This window comes from Epinephelus fuscoguttatus, linkage group LG4 (genome assembly GCF_011397635.1).
Source record: "Epinephelus fuscoguttatus linkage group LG4, E.fuscoguttatus.final_Chr_v1".
Taxonomy (NCBI): domain Eukaryota; kingdom Metazoa; phylum Chordata; class Actinopteri; order Perciformes; family Serranidae; genus Epinephelus; species Epinephelus fuscoguttatus.
In genome coordinates, this window is record NC_064755.1 from 18,879,883 (window position 1) to 18,900,336 (window position 20,454).

General features: G+C 41.8%; 1 protein-coding gene across 1 annotated transcript in view; it reads right to left on the reverse strand.

The window, feature by feature from the left end:
- Nucleotides 1–826: 826 nt before the first annotated feature.
- The window catches only part of pdhx (pyruvate dehydrogenase complex component X), a 42,415-nt gene continuing 22,787 nt past the window's right edge, over nucleotides 827–20,454 (reverse strand). The window contains exons 6-11 of the mRNA XM_049574556.1: nucleotides 15,140–15,305; nucleotides 13,181–13,328; nucleotides 11,186–11,244; nucleotides 9,531–9,689; nucleotides 2,691–2,755; nucleotides 827–1,779 (exon numbers count right to left, since the gene is read on the reverse strand). Of these exons, the coding sequence (XP_049430513.1) occupies nucleotides 1,524–1,779; nucleotides 2,691–2,755; nucleotides 9,531–9,689; nucleotides 11,186–11,244; nucleotides 13,181–13,328; nucleotides 15,140–15,305 (853 nt within the window). The 3' untranslated portion in view covers nucleotides 827–1,523. The remainder of the gene's footprint in view (nucleotides 1,780–2,690; nucleotides 2,756–9,530; nucleotides 9,690–11,185; nucleotides 11,245–13,180; nucleotides 13,329–15,139; nucleotides 15,306–20,454) is intronic.

A 20,454-nucleotide genomic window follows, 5' to 3' on the forward strand; every position in this document is an offset into this window, starting at 1 on the left:
TCCCCCCGTCCCCATGTACACTGCCTGTACCAGTCCTTCCTCAATGCCTCAATGCAGAACGCGCACATCTGATTCCACAGCAACCACAGAACAAAATGTCCTTGCTCCACAGTTGTTGAAAGTGGTTAAGTGCATGACAGGTTACAGTAAAAGAAGAACAGTCGGGGGAAAGGCAGTTCTTGGGAGTTACTATCAGACAGAGATTTTCACTGTGGCCCCGGCTGTAATAGCATTAAATATGAATGCAGTTCCTGTACCTCTTTTCTTTCATTGCTACCAGCATAATCCACAACTCACCCTAGGTCATTAATATCCTGAATTAAAAATGTAGAAAACCCATCTTGTAAATCAGCAGCACATAGAGAGGAGCCGTGAATTCAAAGGTGACTTAAGAGGAAGGTCTTCGCCTTGTCCAACTGCGTTAACTGCACACATCTGAGCGTAGATGCCGCCCTTGTAGTAATGTGTGGTGTGTAAATGTAAATATAAGCCGGAGACATGAGACAACTTTCCCTATCTCAGCAGCTTCTTCCTTTATGTCAGAAAAAAAACCCCACTAACGTGTATCTAGGATAAGCTCTGCTCGACTGGTGCTGATACACATGTAAACAGCTGTTCTGCCCACGCTTACAGCAAAGATAAACATCTGCCAACAGAGACTGACCTGTATACTAAGCCCAGCACATTATCCTAATTGGCTTCTATGAAATAATTATTATGCAATCTCTTTAGATTCTAATTAAACAGAAACAGGCAGACACACATCTGTGATTTCACTGTGTGCGTGAAGGTGGAGAGAAACATGTTTTAATGAGGCGCACACGCATTTCAAGGTTGAACATTGTGTTTTATTGGCATCTGAGGAAACCAAAACCCTAAATGGTTATTGTATTTAATTTGTATACACGTGGACTTGGAAGATAAAGTTTTCAGGGATGTCACAACATTTGTTTTTAAATAAGTTAAAATGTACTGACAAGAAGAATTAATTCAGTTCTTGAATTCTGTTTGATTTCTGTAACAACAGGAAATGGTTTGTGTGGGTTTACCCTGATCAGAAACTGCATTGCCACCGATGTTCAGAGATAAATATCTGTTTTTACAGTACAAGCTGCATTTGTATTTATAGTGACACAGAGTCTGTGAACTGGGACTGAAAACCAGAACATAAACTGGAATAACCACTTTATAATATATACAACACTGCTGTGACAGAACAACCACCCCTACTACAGTATGTGGGACGCACCCCGTTTTTCTGTCTCGGTAATATTTGGCACCACTGCCAGAATCTGAAACCACTCTAACAGAAGCCCCGTTTAACCCCTCCATCACAAAGCCAGGTGCTTATCTGTCAGAAGCAAGCCACACAAACAAGTTTAAACTACGTACACGCCTACTTGTGTACTACTTACTTTTTAAGAGCTCTCTGCGTGTGAAAGCACAAGACTGGCTTTGCCATGCAGGCGTTACTTGTTTTGTCCCTCCAATCACTCCTGTACAGATATCCCACTTTTGTTTTTTCAGGCTAGGGCCATGCGTTGTGGTTGTTCTAAGTTGGCGCGGAATTTATCTAGAAACCGTGCAGCCAATTCGTCATCCACTAGTCGTCCATCACTGGACAGTGTAACTGTCATCAGCTGCTGGGTGCGCAGGGTCTGGTCTTCCTCGCACAGTCGCAGCTCGGCCCTGGAGGTCCCCACGGCGAGGATGCACGACTGAGGAGGGTTGATCACGGCGATGAAGCCGCTGATACCAAACATCCCTAGGTTAGAAATGCTGTCAGGGAGAGAGAAGGAGAAGGGAGGGAGGACGGGATGGGAAGAGAGAGGAGACAGTAGACATATTACATCATTAGTCAAGCTCAGCGGGGGAGAAAATGCATAAAAATCAACTAAGCAAGCATCATGGAGGCTCTGAACGCAGCGTCTTGATGCAAAACCTCTTACAGCGAGTCAGTAAAAAATGAGAGGGTGAATTAAGTCGATAAATATAATTGGCCGTGAACATCTTATGTTAAAGAATAGAGCGCTGATCGGTAAAGATTAATACAGCAGCAGCAGCAGCAGCAGTCGGCAAGTCTCTCCCTAAATGTTGTGTATGGTGAACAAGACTGACCCGAGGGCAGTTTGCTGTTTGCCTTAATGAGAATCTGAGCTCAGGGGGATGGAAAAACGAATAGAGGAAGGGCGTACACATATATCCTCAGGAGGACAAAGAGGACTGCATCTCCATAGGAATTCATCGCTCCTGCCTGACACAGAAACCCCATTTATGTCTAAATGACACCATTAATTCTAATGAGTTGAAAAGCCTCCCTTCCACTTTTCAGCAATTGATGGCACAGTAACTGATGATACTTGTCGCCCAAGGCCACATTCAGTTCAGGCCCGCATGAAATGTAGAATATGCATAATATATTGACTATCTGTGAAACCGGATTTAAGTCATAATAGCGGAAATTTATGATGGCTATCTCGCTGCTGAGCTACGAAAGGAAATTGTGAGATAGAGTTAGGTGTTAAAGAGATGAAAGGGCCTCTGTTCCCACGGACAAGTCAGTTTATACAATTGAGAAAGACAGAGTTATACTGGAGAGTGGGGGGGGGGGGGCTGAAATGAAGTTTAAATGTTGTGTCTTTCCATATGCCTCGTCTTTCCCTATAACATGACGTATGTCTTAGGTTTACCTGAATGAGCCTCCCTGGTACTCCTCAGGTAGAAGTTTCCCATCTCGAGCCTTCTGGGCCAGTGCCTGTGGAAACATTACATGTCAATCAAACTCTTGGCATGAAGATATAGAAAAGTACACCTGCTATGTGATGTAAACATGAGGTGTTAAGAGAGCTCCTGATATGTCCATGTAAATAAAGACATAAGCACATGCTGTGTTGGCTAGATGTTAAAGGGAAAGTCAGGGGATCACTGAAGTCAGCAGGATTCATCCTCTGGATACCATGAATATCTATACAGCCTGTCTATAATGCCCACGCCTTCATAACAGCCAGAATTAACTATTGTAACAGCATTCTTTACGGTACACCATCCAATGTCCTAAATAAACTGCAATACATCCAGAACTCTGCTGCCTGTCTACTCACCCATTGCCAACCCCCTGACTCTACCACTCAGGACCAAGCACCGAACCTAAAGTGACAGAGCCTTCTCCATGGGTGTCCCCTCCCTCTGGAGCACTCTCCCCAAACACATTCGAGACTGCACCGACCTCACTCAGTTCAAATCGCTAATCAAAACTCATCTTGAGATGAAATTTTTACAAGATAAGTGAAAATTAGGACTTGCTGGTGGTGCAACTGGAAAAGTCTGGGGATCAGCAAAGTCATTAGAATTCATCCTCTGAGGACCATGCATGTCTGTACACTTTTACCATCAATCTAATACTTATTGAGATACTTCAATCTGGATAAAAGTGGTGCTAAATAACTATAAAGACCAAATGGACCTATTTTCCTGTAAAGTTAGACACCAATAAATACTAATAAACCAGTTATACTAATTAATGCCATTGCATTCTAGAAGTTCTGTTGTACTGACAGTAGCTCAAGCTTTGTCCATCCGAACTAGTCAACTAGACATAACAGAGCAATTCTCCTGAAGTACTGCAAGCCTCTCAAACCGTATTTCCATTCAATCGTCAAGCAAATTTTAGACAAACGTTTCAAATATTAAAATATTGACCAAAAAAAAAAAAAAAAGCAAATTATGAGTGTTTCCATTAACTGGTTTGCAAGCCAATAAACCAGGCTCCTCAAAGTGTTGTTTCGTTGAAAGCTGGCAGTTTAGGCTACACTTTAAACATAGCTGTAATCCGCCGGTAAAAAGAGTAAATGAAGTAGAGGTTATGAATCGCATCTACTAGACATAACAGACAAAGGTCTTCTGGAATTACTTTCCGTTAGGTGTTTCATGCTGCCCAGAGGCGAAGACAAATAAATGCATGATCTGTGAAGACGGCCCAAGCGGAAACAGCTGATCAGTCATGTGAGTTAAAAGTCCATTACATCAGAATTTATTTGGCAAAGGCATTCCAGTATCCCATTTATCACATCATCTTTTTCAACAAAGGCAAAAACCACAGCAACGAAACATAAAAACTTTGTTACGTAATTGAGGACATTTTATCAAATTTAGAATTTAAAATATGTTTATGGAAACACGTTTTCAGCCAGTTTTATACCATTCAGACTTTTCGGTGAAAGGCCACAGGGATCAACTTTCAAATATCATGATCCAAAAAAAAAAAAAAAAAAAAAATTATTAAATGCCCAATAGCAAGCGCTGAGCTAAATGGGAACTATCAGACTGTGCCTTTCTAAAATGAAGAAAGGGAATTGACAACACCCAGAACGCAAGATGAGGCATCTGGCAAGGAAAACTAACATATTGCTGCAGCCAGGTTCTGCGAATTCATGTTCTATCATTGCATGAATGAGAGTGACAACCCTGGAGAAAACAAAATATCTGTCAATGAAGAACAAAGTGTGTTGACGGTATTGTCTCTGCTGAGGGGATGTGTGCAAGCACGCGATCCACCCGACTTTAACTAAGAAGCATTTATGTGATTCTAGAGATCAAGTACGAGCTCTTAAATCTGTTAAAATATAGGCTTCATTATACTACAGACCTTGCTGAAATAACGAGGCTACTGTTGAAAAGCTATCGTTGAACTTCTCTTTTTTTTTCCAAGCTCTTTCTCTCAGCTGAGACTGCTGGATTGCTACCATGTCTTTATTCAACATGAACTTTATTCAAATGGAAATGTTGTTAAAGGTTAATGTGGAGACTTAACCAACACAGAAAGTCGAGAATGACTCACTGTGGTTGTGAGACATGGTGGGATACGGTGGGCACATTTGAGATAAGAGCTCTTAGTGCAAAAAAACAGCCTGATACTCCACTCCATCACATCAATAGCCAGCAGCGACCTCTCTACGCTTCATGCAAACCACATGTTGATTTTAATTTGAGACCAATAAGGACTGATAAATGCAGATTAAACTCAAGCCAGCAGCATAAGTAAACTGAATAGCAGTGGGTGGCGAAGCTCATTTTGAAGGCTTAAGTGGACTGAAATGTACACAGTGTCAGTGCCTGTGCTTTACAGTAGCTGTTGTATGTGTATGTGCACTAGTGTTTCGATGTTCCCCTGCAGTGATCTGACTAGAAGTCATCAAAATTGTTTAATAAGAACAACATACATAAAGAATGCTTTTTTTCCTCTGGGTCTCATAAGCCTGATCAACAACTTGAAGCAAACTTTTCTTCAAACAAAAATTACAACTAGACTCACTAGAAAATGGTATAGAGAAGTTTTTGAGCAACATAACATCACAAAATAACTGGATTCACATAACTAGATAACTGGACTGCTGGAAAATGACAGGAGGATAAACAGTAACTGACAATTTTTGCATTATCCAATACCAACTGCCTGTCCTCGCTGCTATCGCTCTAGCCGAGGTCAGACGAGAAGCAGCCTCGCTGGCCCTCGCTCGAAAAGCACAGACGAGTGAATCCCACCTCCTCCACAAGATCACTACGGAGACACTGCAGCACTCTCGTGTCAAGTCCCAGCGCCCCTTTGCCACAAACGCTCAAGAACTGCTCCGTAAAATACCATCTGATACCTCCAAGACTGCCTGGGTCAGATGGAGGGACCAACGGAACCATCAAGGCTAGGGATGGGAATCGAGAACCGGTTCCTGCTAAGAACCGGTTCCAACTGGTCCAATTCATTGACATCATTAGCCTTTATGCTTAACGATTCCCTTATCGATTCTTTTCATTATGACGCTCGTCAGTCAGCAGCCCGTTCAACAACAAAGACGACGTAATGGCGGAGAGACAGAAGCGGTCAAAGCCGTAGCTTCACTTCACGCTGCTAGCTCACTGTGGAGCTTCGGCGCATCCCCGATCCAGGTGGACGGCGGGCGGGGAGCTGTTGTTGTTAGCCTCCCTGAAGCTGCTAGCCAGTTGTGGAGCCTCGGCGCATCCCCGCTCCTGTTGTCGGATTTCATGGGAACACCAAGGATGGTAAGATGAGGCCAGTTGAGTTGATTTGCACGCTATTTGTTGTAATAATATGCTGGGCTAGCTGTGTTAGCTGCCTCACCTGAGTTAGCTGCACTAGCTGCGTGGTGTTGACACACTCAGGCTGGGGATGCCTTTTTCAAATCTTTCTCATCAACTTTCTAAACTAGACCATGGCTTTAAGGTTCATAATAAAACGTTCTGATAGCAGATGTATTGGGTTACAAACAACAGGAGGTGATATCATTAATTCGCAGGAGGAATCAATAAGGGAATCGATAAAGAATCAGATCGATAAGCAGAATCGATAATGGCATTGATATCAATAAAATCCTATCAATTCCCATCCCTAATCAAGGCTCCACCACTACATTGAAGACCCAACAGACGTTCCTATTCTCAACCCTCAATCAGCTGCCCCAAACACCAGCCACCAAATGGCAATCGTGGTCTAACTGACCTGGACGATGAAACACTGGACTGGCTTGCCTCAACGGAGCTGAAGGTCTAAGGACATACGCCAGAAAAAGAAGATCCAATACAAAACATTCTGTCTTAATCTCCTAGAGATTTATTCCGTCTCTGTGACCGCTTATCCTCTTAGGAGGAGGATAAAAACACCTCTTGCTGTCGCCAGACTATGCTGACACATACAGTCACCAATTAACCTAACTTTCATTATTTTGGACCGTGAGAGGTAGCCAGAGTACCTGGAGAAAACCCACGCTGACACCGGGATAACATGCAAACTCTGCACAGAAGGGCACCTCAACCCCATATCTTGAGACCAAACCTGGAACCCTGTTGCTGTGAGGCAACAATTTTAACTACTGCACCACTGTGCAGAGCTGCAATCCTAACTCTGAATTATACTATACAATAAAAATGAAGCTAACATGATCTTAATGCATAATGCAGGACATTTACTGTACAATGATAACAAATACCAAAATACCCATTTAACTGGATGGCACGATTATCAACTAAACTGCACAAACACCTTAACACTTGAAAGATAGTACAAATGTAAATATATAATGCACTCAAAAAGGGTTAGTGAAACACAACCCTGTAAATTGGGCACAGTGTGTTGAACTGTAATTACATACTAATTTATACAACCACATGTTGAGGCAACACATCATTTCCACCCACACTGGGGCATTATATTAACAGCTAGTTCTGCTAACGCAGTATTGACATGAGCGTGCTGAGATGTCTGTCCAGACAGACAGACAACACCTACAGGGCTGAGGCAACCACATATATTGCAAGATCTGCCTGGAATGGATTACAGCATAGTCATCAATGCAAGAATAGAAGTATGTAGAAGTCTGTCTTAAACCTAATTACACACTCACCCACTCCTTCCCTAAACAACTCTCACAATGACACTGTGTATTTCCCCAAACTACCACACGTATTCTTGCCCCTGCCAAGCTGAAATTGGTACTGTCACTAGTACAAATACAATCATACTAATACTGCAGTTCAGCCACCCAACTGCAACAATTATTATAGTTGCTACCGCTGGTATTACTGACACTGTTAGTGCTGCTGAGACTGAAATGTGATGTCAACACTGTTCGGGCTAATATTGTGTCATTAGGTATAGAGGCAGTCTTCCACATTTAAAAACACTGTTTTGTGTTTAACGGCAACAGTCACGAGTCTTCTATATTTTGCTGCTAACAGCTGTTAGATCAAATTCACTGAGACATATCAGGCATAAATATGAGCCCTGTTCATTTACAGCCAGTCACTGCTGGTGAGAGACATTACGCTCATTACCCTCATCTTGAGAAATTCATCTTTTTGATCTGTGTATACGTCTTTAATGAAAAAGAGACTGAGACTAATCATCGAGTGTGTGTCTGCACATGCATATCAGATTTTGAGAGAAAAATTTCATCTGTTTGCGAATAAATGCCGGTCCCCAGCTGCTGACTGTGAGCGGCAGAGAGGGCTGACCATTGTTGCTTTGTGCTCCATCTGTGGCCAGTGACAGCTGAGTCCTAGAGCGTAACAGCCCAAAAATCAAACTATCCCAAATTTAATCAGTTATTTACAGATTTATTCAGATGATCTGACAATAGACAGGCTTCCATCCAAACACACGGAAAAGTTTAACCTAACTTCCAGATTGTCAGCAAAAGAAAATGCAAATTTATGCCCTTTTCGATCCACTTCTGTTACGCCAATATTGGGAGTTGGTTTAATGAGATAAACAGTAGGTGGCGCTAATTCTCAAGTCAGGTGCCATTACACCACTGCTGAATAAAGCAGGATTTGATAGTTGTGCGTCAGCTCTATGCAGAGTCTACGCCATAGCCTACCCCGTTGTGAGCATTTATACTTGTGCGGTGGTGTGTCTGTGTCACTCTGCAGTTACACCTCCAAAACACTAGTTGGCAGCAGGGTTTCTGTAAAATGTTGTAAAGCTGAGGTGATTCAAAACACACCCAAAACCCATCAAACATGACTTATTAGCGACAATTTCAAACACAAAATCAGCTTTGTCTTTTGTTGGACACATTTTCCCCCAAACACAACATGCTAATGTTTTTAGCACAAGCCTATGGCATTTTACATTGTTTAAATTAGCCTAGTGACTAGCGGACTTGTCCTCTACTCATAAGAAGCCAGAGACAACAGCAACATTTAACAATTACAACCATTACAATTACCATTACAACTCACAGGGTTCACTGACAAGACAACTGTCTTGTACTAAACACGTTTTCCAAACAAATACATCATGCTAACATTATTAGCACAAGCCTATGGCATTTTACACTGTGTAACTTAGCCTAGCTACTAGCAGATATTTCCTCTACTCATATGAAACCAGAATAAATCACACACTTGACTTGAAATGCTATTTTTGGAGGCTTTATTGTCTTCACAACTTATTGTTTCTTATCTGTGAAATACAAGTAAATAAAAGCTTTGTTTCAGCTGCATTCACCATTTATCGATTCACCAACTTTTCTGCCTTCCCTGATTGTAAAAACTATTTTTTGTGATACTGCCATTTTTTTGAACTGCTGGTGTTTCCATTCCGTTTTTTATATGCAAATTGGACATGTGCATAAAAACAGGTGGATGGAAATGCACCTCCTGTTACATGATCTGATGGATAACAGAGAAAAAAACAACTTAATATGCAACAAAGTTCTAGCCAGAAGGTGAGCACAACTCTACAGATGCCCACAGAGTTTGTTTTTCCCATACAGTTGGGCTGCAGTCAAGTCTCAAATCCCTTATCTATTCCCACATACAAATCAACAGCAAAACTCCAAGTCTTCACCTGAAGTGATACACCGAACGCCCCCGCAGCTTGAAGTTAAAATCTACCAACAGCGAGGCAAGCGTGAGAAAAGTCCCCTCGCTTAAGCAGACGGCTTTACGACACAACACTCACAACAAGGCTGCCTCGTTAAATATCATAACATAATGGTTTATAATAATATATTTACCTTAGCATTTGCGGAGATCTCCTGGACTCCTTTGTTTGCAGCGTCCCTGATGATGGGGGTAATGAGGCCTTTGTCAGTTGCCACGGCCATTGAAATGTGGATCGAATCAAGTGCACGGGGTCCATCACCAGACCAGGTCACATTCACTTCTGGCATCTCCTGAGATAGAAAGTCAGAGGTCAGCCCAGGTTTTAACAGATCTTAACAGTGAAAATTAACAAGCAAAAATAGAGAAACAAAGCCCTCAGGCTTTGAAACTGTGCTTCTATTCAGTTCATGAGTGTGGAGGAACAAATCACAGTCTGATAGAGTACCAAAAATCTGTAATTTTCTACAATGTGGCTGCTAACATGCAAATAAATCAATTATAATGATGGTCAAAAAAAACATTATAGTACAGCAAATGTAGGAAAATCAGTAATCAATTTGGTGGTGGCTGTATACTCTTGCTATCAGGCCAGCAAATCTAGATACAGATTTACTGCGCTAGATATCTACGCATAAATAATCTGATATAAATCGAATTAATCTTGATCCTGATGAATCTGCTGTGGTGGAACCTCAATTATAAAATATCTGCTAAATACTTGAGGTATGGAGGACACAGGAAAAGTTTCATCTGCCCAGAAAAAGCAAAGCAGAACACTTGCCAGTGCACACCAGTTTATATAAGTGGCCTCATATGCCACCTTCTAATGTACTTAGGGTCAACTTGGGCCAAAGCACAGCTGCTTTTGGCAAGTTTCTGATGTTACAGTGTTACACAAGTCCATCACTTTGCTCAGTTTAGTGCAGAAGCCAATCCAAAGAGGTATTCTGACCAAATGGCGGCATGGACTGGGAAAATGTACACATTCATGTTCCACATGCCTCACATTTACTGTAACACACGCACCAAACAGCCAGGTTCTGCAGCTGTTACTTTATCCTCACATAGCAGCGTTTCATACATATATTCCTACAGCGTACATGGTACAATGTCCAACACCCATGATGTCTTGCACATGTTAAGGCTAAAGGCCGACACATTTACTCACTGATATTCAACTGATAAGTGATAAGAATATAGGAGAAGCAGATAACAGGCTGTTCTTATCAGATGCTACTGAGACATTCCTGGTTGAAATAATTAAATCACCAGAGGGCTGCATCTGTTTTTTTTTTCCATTAACAACAGCATCTTTATTTACAGCGTTTATTTTGTGTTTTCTAAAACTGCTCAGAGCAACGGGTGAATTCCTGAGAGTTTCCCCACAATTTCCATCGACTGACAGGAAAAAGGAACACAATGAACAGTCTCTGAGTAAACACTTGATCTTGTCTTATAATGGCAAAGCTACCAGTAGATTCATCATCTGAATGAGCCGGCGACGCCGACAACAGAGTGACCTTTGTTGCTGAAGTAATGTAAAATTTAGAGACCAAATGATGGAGCCTTTGAAATCATTTACAGTATGATCTACAGATAGCTGTGTGTGTGTGTGCGTGGGCTTTGTTAAGCACTGAAAGACATAACACACCAGATACTTGTAGGCACATAAGTTGAATAACCATGTGCTTCATACATGTAGTCATGGTTAATGGATGAATAAATAAAGATGAAGAGGTTAAACCAACAAACGACGACAAAAGAAGGGACTCTGAACAATACTTACTTTCAGTGTAACAGCAGCTGCCTTGATAATGAAATCATTAACAGACACTTTGATCTGTTCTGAAAAGACAAATGAGAAACAGACTGTGAGCAAATGGACATACGGGCATGATTGCTGTAAAACACCTGCTCTTTCTCAAATGTCACATGAGTGATACTACAAATTCCCTCAGTGGAAAAAAAACCACCCCCTATATCTCTTTTATCCTGCTGACCTACACTCCAGCTGATCAGAATCAGTCCCTCTCAGTCACTAGCATTTGCTCCGCTCCCCTCCCCGTGGTGTGTGACACCAGTGGGGCCGGGCGGGCTCGGCCTGGCATCGCTGCCAACTTGTACTAGCGTCCATTAGTGCAGTACCAGACAGTTATGAATGCTGTGAGCGGGATGATTAACGAGCTAACCGTGAAATCGCGCTGCTCCCGAACAATGAGAGTCCGCAAAAACAACCGGGGAGAGAATCCCTCGGTACACACACAACCTCGCTAATAGGTCTGGAATGGCCGTCCCATTTCCTCCATCGCAGAGACAGCACCCGGAGAGATTTACTGTTTGTGTGACAGCTGGGCAAAGTTAAGCTAAATAAAGCCAATTATGTGCTAGTGTGTTAAACTAAATGTTTAAAAATAGGAAACTGACGAAGCACTCTCGCTTTATCAACAAAAAAAAAAAAGCCAAAAGCAAGCATAAGTTGTATTTTATAGTTTGTGTGAAAGTCTTCATGCTGCTGTCTTGGCCAGGACTCCCTTGAAAAAGAGATTTTGAATCTTCCTGGTGAAAAAAAGCAAAATTCTAGGACTGCATAAAAAGCAGCCGTTAATGATTAATATTTTCTTGGCTGCGACTGTTGTGACACATGAACACTGTTCCCTTTCTCTATTTGTAGTGTAAACCTCCCTTCACCTTAAAACACACACACACACACACACACACACACACACACACACACACACACACACTGATGGCTGTTGCACAAGAAGCTGCGGTTAGCTCAGTTACAGTTGCTAGGGAAGTCTGTGAGGCTGATAAAGTAAAAGAGCAGCTTTGCTAAACTTGCTGAGGACACTGCGAGGCTCTGCTTCTGCTTATTATTCGATCAGTCAAGCTCTCAATCCAAACAGTACCTGCCTTACTGATACTGTACAGATGGACCGAGCTATTTTCCACTGCCTTCCACTGCCCTCACACATATCCATTTCCTCCACAGGCCTTTAATGCTTTTCCACAGTCTTTTAATGCTGTTCTTTATCTTGAATACTGTCATTATATAACGCAGAGTGCACCAAAGAGCCGGCGCTCTAAAAGAATCCATTTGAAACACTTTGAACTAGAGATGATTACTCTGGTAGAGTACTTTACTCAGCACAAAGGGACAACTATATGAATGAAACCTCACTGTTATGAATGAAAACAGCTTCCTTTTCTATCACATTTTGTCACTGATATCGCTTTCTGAAATGGTGCAAGTTATTTCAAGCTAGCAGACGCAGACATCCTGTTAGTCAAACGGGAGAAATTTTAGATTAGAGTTATGTGTATGACTAATTGTCGCTGTCTTATCAGCTGTACAATGTGATGTGCGAAGAAGATCTGATCAGTGTCAGATATGGATGTTTCCAAGATCCCATAACGTACCATTTGGCCCTCTGGAGGTGTTGCGCTTCTGGGTCTGAATCAACCACATTTATACCCTCTTCACGACCCACACAACATGTGAACTCCCACCCACAACATGTCTGGTTTGTCCTTAGACACATGCGGAGAGAGATTCGGCTTGAACCAGAGGTACCTCACCACCATGAGACGACATGTACCAGAGCTTTTTTCAGTGCAACAGACTGTCCTCCTTGTCAAATGAGCAGTCATGTGAAAACCCTGAAATCCACATCTTCATGGACGTCTCCTTCCAAATGTTACTGTCAGACATTCACTGAGGGACATGACACTAACATGTGCATGTAAAGAAACACACTCCAACAAAGTTGTGTATTGTTACCTTTGGCCAAGTGTTTACGGAGGTTCATGACGGCAGCCATGTCACAGTCAACTGAGGCGTACGCGTGGGGGATGGTGGTCTTCGATTGCGTTAGTCTTTGAGCAATCACACGGCGGACATTTGTGGCTGGGATCTCTGTGAAAGTGCCCTGAGGATGACAAGTGGAGGGAAGGGGAGGTCAATAATTGAACAAGGAGAAGGACAAGGCATTTTGAGAGAGACAACAGGGACAAGAAATAGAACGATGGTCGGCTGCCATCAATCACTCGAAAAATGCATGTGCTTGACAATGTAAAGATGTTATTGACAAGCTTCTAACAATGAGTTAATGATTGGTCAGGAGTGAACGATTGTGTAAAAAATGTGTGCATCAGGTTATTTGTAGACACAGTCTTTGACACCTATAGGTCATATCTTGCAGGATACACATTCATGAGGACTAAAATTGATAATGGTGCAAAAGAACAACAATGGAATATGAAAATTGAAATCAAATCTCTTGGTTACAATGCTTGTGGTATTCAAACAAAATAAATTATCGTTATCTAATATGTGACTACAGGACTGTAACTACAAAATCAGTGACCCTTTTCTATGTGACCACAGGCAAACAAAAACATAAAGAAACAAGACTAGAAGAGTTACAATGCCAACTGCAGTCATGGAATACTATTAGGTGATCATTCATCAATCCAATTAAGCTTTAACAAAAGCTGGGTCATTAAGTGTCTGTGGCTAATAATATCTAGTAGTTTCTTAGCACCACCACAAAACAGACTATAGCCCTGTTTCCACTGAGCGGTACAATTTTTTCAGTTTCCACTGTGAAAAGTTGTGGATGGTACCAATGGAACCGTTATGGACCTTCCCCATTTTCGGTCACCCTTCTGTTGGGGTACCTAGCACACGGATCTGGTACTAAAAGGTGGAGCTGTGAACACTGCAGTCCATTGACTGGACAAAAGTGGACAGTCACTCTACTCAGAGCCGAGTTGTGGCTGGTTTTGAGGTTTATGTCGGCACTGTTCACAACGTGGAAAGTTAGTTAGACTGTATTAGTAGACTGTAGCTATAAAATGAAAGGATGTTTTGCTGGCTCTCGCAGCAGCTGTAGGCGGAGAGGAAAAATAGCATAATTCACTGGGCTGACTGCAACTTTTAAGGTGGGACGTTAACTTGAAATGTTACTCAATGCATGAGTTGACGACTTGAATCCATATCCCAATCCTGACTCGGAGGAAAAAAAAAAGCGTTGTGGAGTGTTGTTTCTGTGGGCTCCGGCAACACTAAACCCCTGAGCTTGCCTGAGAAGGACTAAATGCACAAACTAATCTAATCAAGAGAGACTCTCACTGCACCCTGTTTTCTTTTGTTCAGAAAATGTTGGCGTGCAACCCCGTTCTGTGGATGATAAACAAGGTGCAGACTTCCATCTGTGTCACCGGTATGGACGGAGCAGTGAGTGACAACAACCCTGCCCACATACTGTTTGCGGTGGAGACGCTGTGGTCTAGGTACCATGTCTGAAGGGTTACTTTTGGTTCCAAAGGTACCATACCGAAAGTGTTTGGTGGAAACAGGGCTAATGTGTATACTGAATGTCTGCAGTGTTGCATTAACAGCACAATAGAGGGTCTGCGTCAGTCCCCAGCAGTAAACAGGAGGGCTGGAAGGTAAGCTTACCATCCTCTGACTGCCAACACTGGTTAAAACTGAAACTAAGAGGACACTTAAAACTTTACCTGCAGTGCTGCAGCTCAAGTTAACTTGAGTACAATGTTTTGGACTGGACTGGAGTGTGTAACAAGAGATTGGAGCTCCCGCGGACATGAGTGGATGGCAACATTTACATCATGTGGATCAAAGCAGGCCCTTGCAGGCCCTACATGGTTGTTAAAACTATGAATTGGCCTTAAGTGTGTCTGTGAGAAAGAAAGATATGGTGTGAGGAGTGCTCACCGGTGCTCCTGGTTTCCCTGGTACAGAGAGAGGAGGTATGTTGGGTCTGCTGCCTGGAGGCGGAGGTATAGCTGCTGGAGTGGGGACAGGACTTGGGGCAGGTGGGGCAGCCATGGCTGGGGTTGCTTTGGGGGCAGGAGACTTCTTCAGGAGATTCAGTGCATCTCTGTTAAAGTAGAAACAGACAAAAATAGATATACGTAAGTAATGTTCTATACAATCATTTTGATATTTGTGTACAATAAGATGTTGTTGTAATGTTGTTATTCTCTGACACAAGACTGACCAGAAACCTGAACATAACTGCCCACTTTCTGGTTACCCGTCTGCATTGGTGATGACCATATGGTAATTCCTGTGTAAATGTACATTTAGGTTGGCATGCTTTACACACTGTTTTATTCCTCAGTACACAGGAGTAACTGTCGAGCTACCCTTGTTAGTAAGCCGCTTGCTTTTCTATTATGGAAATAAAGGGGGAGGAGGAGGAAATAAAAGGGCAACAAGCTGTAAATCAAGCACCATGGCAGTCAACACACACTGACAAGCTTCAACACTCAACACGCTAGGGCATTGGCTCCGAACATTATGTCTGGATGAGATTAAATATTCAAGATGTTAACACATGTTCATTCACAAACATTTACATAGGAACAAATAGCTTCCTGCTTCTTGCCAAATATTTTGCAGCCTGCAATGATGCTTTTGTGCCAATTTTATTTGGATCCATCGTTATTGAAGCGCACATGTGAACTCCCAGTTTGCCCCGGTGCACAGATGAACTATGCTTTTTCAAGCCCCTGGCAATTTTTTTCATCCTGTTTTTCTTTATTTCTGAAATGTATTAATGATTGCCTGATTTTTACTATGAAAAACTAAATCACACAAAATTTCTTTCCACATTAAAAAAAAATTGCTTAAACCATTATTAATGAAATTATACTGGCATAGCTTATTAGTACAATAATATATTATTCACCCACGCTCCCATGTGGCGAGCTTGTATGTAGCACTCTGCTAGTTCTATCTGGTTTGTATTTGTGTCAGGCTTGTAAAGAAGGGTAACTTTCGGTCATCCTCCGGTGGATGGGCGTCCTGAGAATCATTTGCCAGTCACAAACAAACCCCATCAGGATAAGGCCAGGCGGGATCAGGTGTCAGCTGCAGCAAGGGACAAGGTTATTCAAAACCTTGGCTTCATTATCTTTCCCACTGGCATCCCTACTATTCAAGCAGCATCTTTTTCCTCAGGCACTACAATAAAATAGCACAGACTAATTATTCTTTTTGCAGACACATAGTGTTTTGCCGCATCATTAAAAGACAAACTTCTCAGATGAGGGTGAATTCCTCACTCACACATCATCCCACAGCCAGCTTTGAGGGATTCAAGCTTTGAGAAGCCAGAATCATAACTCTTTTATTAGAAGTAAATCAGTTTCCTTTTAGTGAGAACATTTGTCTGAATAAGGTCTCTTCCATTACTATATTTTCCACATACTGTATATTTCTAATGCATCAAATTACTGCTGTTTCATAAAGGTAGTGGAGGAAGTGACAATATGGACTAGGTCACAATGCTGACAGAGGAAATTGAAAGGTAAAGAAGGAGGGAATCATAATGTACTGAAAGATCTGCCCTGGATTTTTTTCCCCAAACCATTAATTTTGTTCTTAGCAGCATAAGAGGCAGGTATCAGGTGCACCTGCTTGAAGCACTCTGGCTCCAGTTCAGTGCACTGGAGTCCACCTACCCACACACATCCAGCCTTTTGTCTGGACCAGCTGCCTCTGACCTAAACGTGTAGCCGGGAACAGTCTGGGCCCCGCAGCTATTTTCTCCATGTCCCTCTCCCAAGCTGTATCTTTTTTATTTCCCCTAGCACACTAGCTCCTCCCTCTCTCTCTTGCTGGTAGGAGTATTTGTTTGTGGAGGAACTGAGACAACTTGGAAATCCCCCAGCTAACCTGAGAAGACCACATTGACGTTAAACGATTACAGACCACAATATGAAAAAAAAAAAAAAAAAAAAAAGCAGCCAAGAGGTTTAATGTGACATAGTATTTAAACACAGGAAGATTATAAAAATGAACAACATTACAAGTAAAAAAACAAAAAGTAAACTGAGCTGAGTTAGTTTTGCAAAACCTTCTATATTTTTCAGTGAAGGATGTATTAGAAAAATCCCCCCCAAAAAATCAAGAGTAAGTCAAGTCAACAGCAGCCTACAGTGGACACTTGGTGATGACGCCATAGATACCGTTTGTGTAGCTGGTTGGCATGTGGTTTTCACACTGACCATTTACACCCCTACTGACAGCCAAGGCAAAGGAGCCTCTGAAAGAAAGACTGGGAGAGGGTGAGTAGAATATTAAAAAGGGAGCGAAGCAGCACAAACACACACACACACACACACACACACACACACACACGCACACACACAAACACAAACACACAAAGCACACACATGAATAAACTTTGTCTTCTACTGCCACCTAGGACAGGCGACGACGGGAGAAAGGGTGCTGTTGTCATGGGAGCAGCTCCACTGGACTAGTGTGTGGTCGGCCTTTTTAATCACATGAAAACATATCTAATGTAAGAAGAATCTTTCAGGCAATTTGAACAGGCAATTATAGCTGAAACTGAGTCCAGTGTAAAAGAGGACACTGCTGTTGTCTGATTGGTCTTCTTCTAAGAACATTAAGAGAAGATGGTGACTTGAGTAAAAGAAACTGAGAAGAACCAGATTTTCACAGTAAGTACACCCACGATAATGGGAAAATGGGTCCAAATCATCACTGTACCCATGAGGACGTTGGCACAAACAGTGGAATAGTTTTGCAGTCAAACAATGGGATACAATATGACAAACTCACCACTATAAGACAGTAACATTCCTTTTTAACAGCATTAGGTGTAAGTCAAAATGGTTCCATAATGCTTAACCTGTAACTTTCTATATGTATGTATGGGTTTTACATAGGTTCTTTGTGTAATCTGATTGAGTGAAGAGTTTGAAATTTCAACTGAGGCTGAAGGGCAGCTCTGGCGCTGTACATGCCAGAGAGTCAGGGATCACGAAAACCTGTCTTTAGTAATGAATACCTCCGATGGTCAAGGTCAAACGAAACTACTCTTTTGAGCCAGCCCATGTAGCTATTAAACCCTTTTTGTGAGTTTTCATTATAAACTTAACAGGAAGCAGCACTTAAACACATATATTCATGTTAGATATGTTGCATAGGAAGCTTCAAATAGATATGCAAGCACTGAATATTTACTTTTAAGATAGACTTAATTATTTTAAAAATTAACAGCACAACCACAAAACAACCCTTCCTACTGATCACAAGGTGAATAAGCTACATTGGCAGCTTACAAGCATCCCTTGTTGAAATTTCAAAATGCTAAGCCTGCTTTAACTAATGTAATATGTCATGCTTAATAATTAAACCATAACGAATGTATACAGCGCCATAGCAGTGAAACAATAGTTGTTTATGAAGTTATAGCATTTTACATTGAATTAAATACACATGTGTCATGGATTTTCTTAACTGTCATCCTTTCCACATAAAGGGCTGCGTTTTGCCCGCACTTACACGCTACAGTTATTTCATCTGTAGGAACAAACTAGTGGTCTGGCCTGCGGTGAGATAAAAATCACTGAAACCTTTACTCACCACTATGCCCTTGGCTTACTTTGCTATTTAAGACAGTGATGAAAGATAAGGTGAGTAAACAGTAGTAAGAGTTTCTTTGTGCCCAATCTGTATTTAAAGCTCACTGTGGATTATGTAACATGCTATGATCTCATCCCTGAGTAGCGTGACCTCTTGTTATTCATGCCCACTATAGAGGGGCCCCACTAGAGCAGAGGGTGGAACGGGAGGGGTACCTTTCCCTGGCTTCAGCCTTATCTGATGCACTGAAGGACAATGGAAGGGAAATCGGGTCTGTCCTGCCCTCTTCTTGAAGGAGCTAAGCTTATGTGAAACTATTCTGACCGAGGAGATTTGGTTCCAACATGGCTCACAACAGCTCATACTTCTATACCTCTATAGTTCGATCTTAGTGAACGTTTTAAAGGATGTTTCCTTTATGCAATTATATTGGGTACCCTATAGATTTATTGGCAGGTTTTCCCAATTAATAAAAATTTGTATCCATCAGCGTCCATTCCTGAAGTTATGTATTCATTTAACACCCTAACATTCACTGTTTTTTCCACGCAGAAAAGCCACATGAAAAAAGAGCAGTAATATACCTTTCATTCCCATGATAGACAGTACCTTTAAAGCAAACTCTTTTTTTTTTTTTTTTTTACTGTGGCTCGGCCAGCAAACTGAAACTGAAACAGCATATCATTCAGGCACTAATTTTTGGTAAACCTCTCGGCACTGGAGTCTTTCATCTCCTGCAGAACGTTCCTCTGCTTTCTTTCAGCATCAGCCTTCCTTTCTGAAGATTTCCTGTGCTCATTAGCTAGCCTAGGTGTCAGTAAGTGTATTGGCGAGCCATTCATGCAAATCTCGAGTCCAACAAATGGCTTGAAGAGCGGTAACTGAGCGAGCGTGCCAGATCAAATAATTGGGATAAAATCAAAACCGCATTACTAATTCAACAATTTAAACTTCAAAACCTGGAAATCATGTTGACATGCGCACGGCAAAGAGCATCTCCATGTTCATTAACCTTGACAAGTACTTACAGCTTGATGCCAAAAGAACAAGAGACGAAAAAGAAGCCTTTTCTCATCTGTGTTTCCTGACGGTTATTTAAAACTTTGCATCTTAAGAGCTGATGTGTCATTTTCAGCTGGCAGACTTAGGAGAAACAACACGACTGGCTAAATAAGGGTGCATACGAGACACTCTCTCAACTGTTAACACACTCGTTATTGGGACTGACAAGACAGGTGTTTGTAAACATATAAATCATAGTGGTTATATTATAGATCCTGATTTAAATGAGCCATTCTTTGCCACATTGGCAACAAGGTATGGACAAACAGAAAAGGCCTTGAATTTCTATGAGTTATCATGCTTTACTGGTTTATGAAGCTTCAAACTGTCTAAGATGCATATCCCAGAAAACATATGCTCTGCGTTTCTATGGTCACCAGTCAGTCCTGGATACTGGGTTGCTATGGCGACCAAAGTTGCTTAATGAGATTCCCCTGCAGGGTGTTAGGTGGGTAACGAGAGCATTCAATCAGGTCCCTACTGACAGCAGGTAACCATTAGAGCTGTGTGTGCATGTGTGTGTGTGCAGTTTTTTTGTAGTGTGAATTCACTACATAACAGGATTA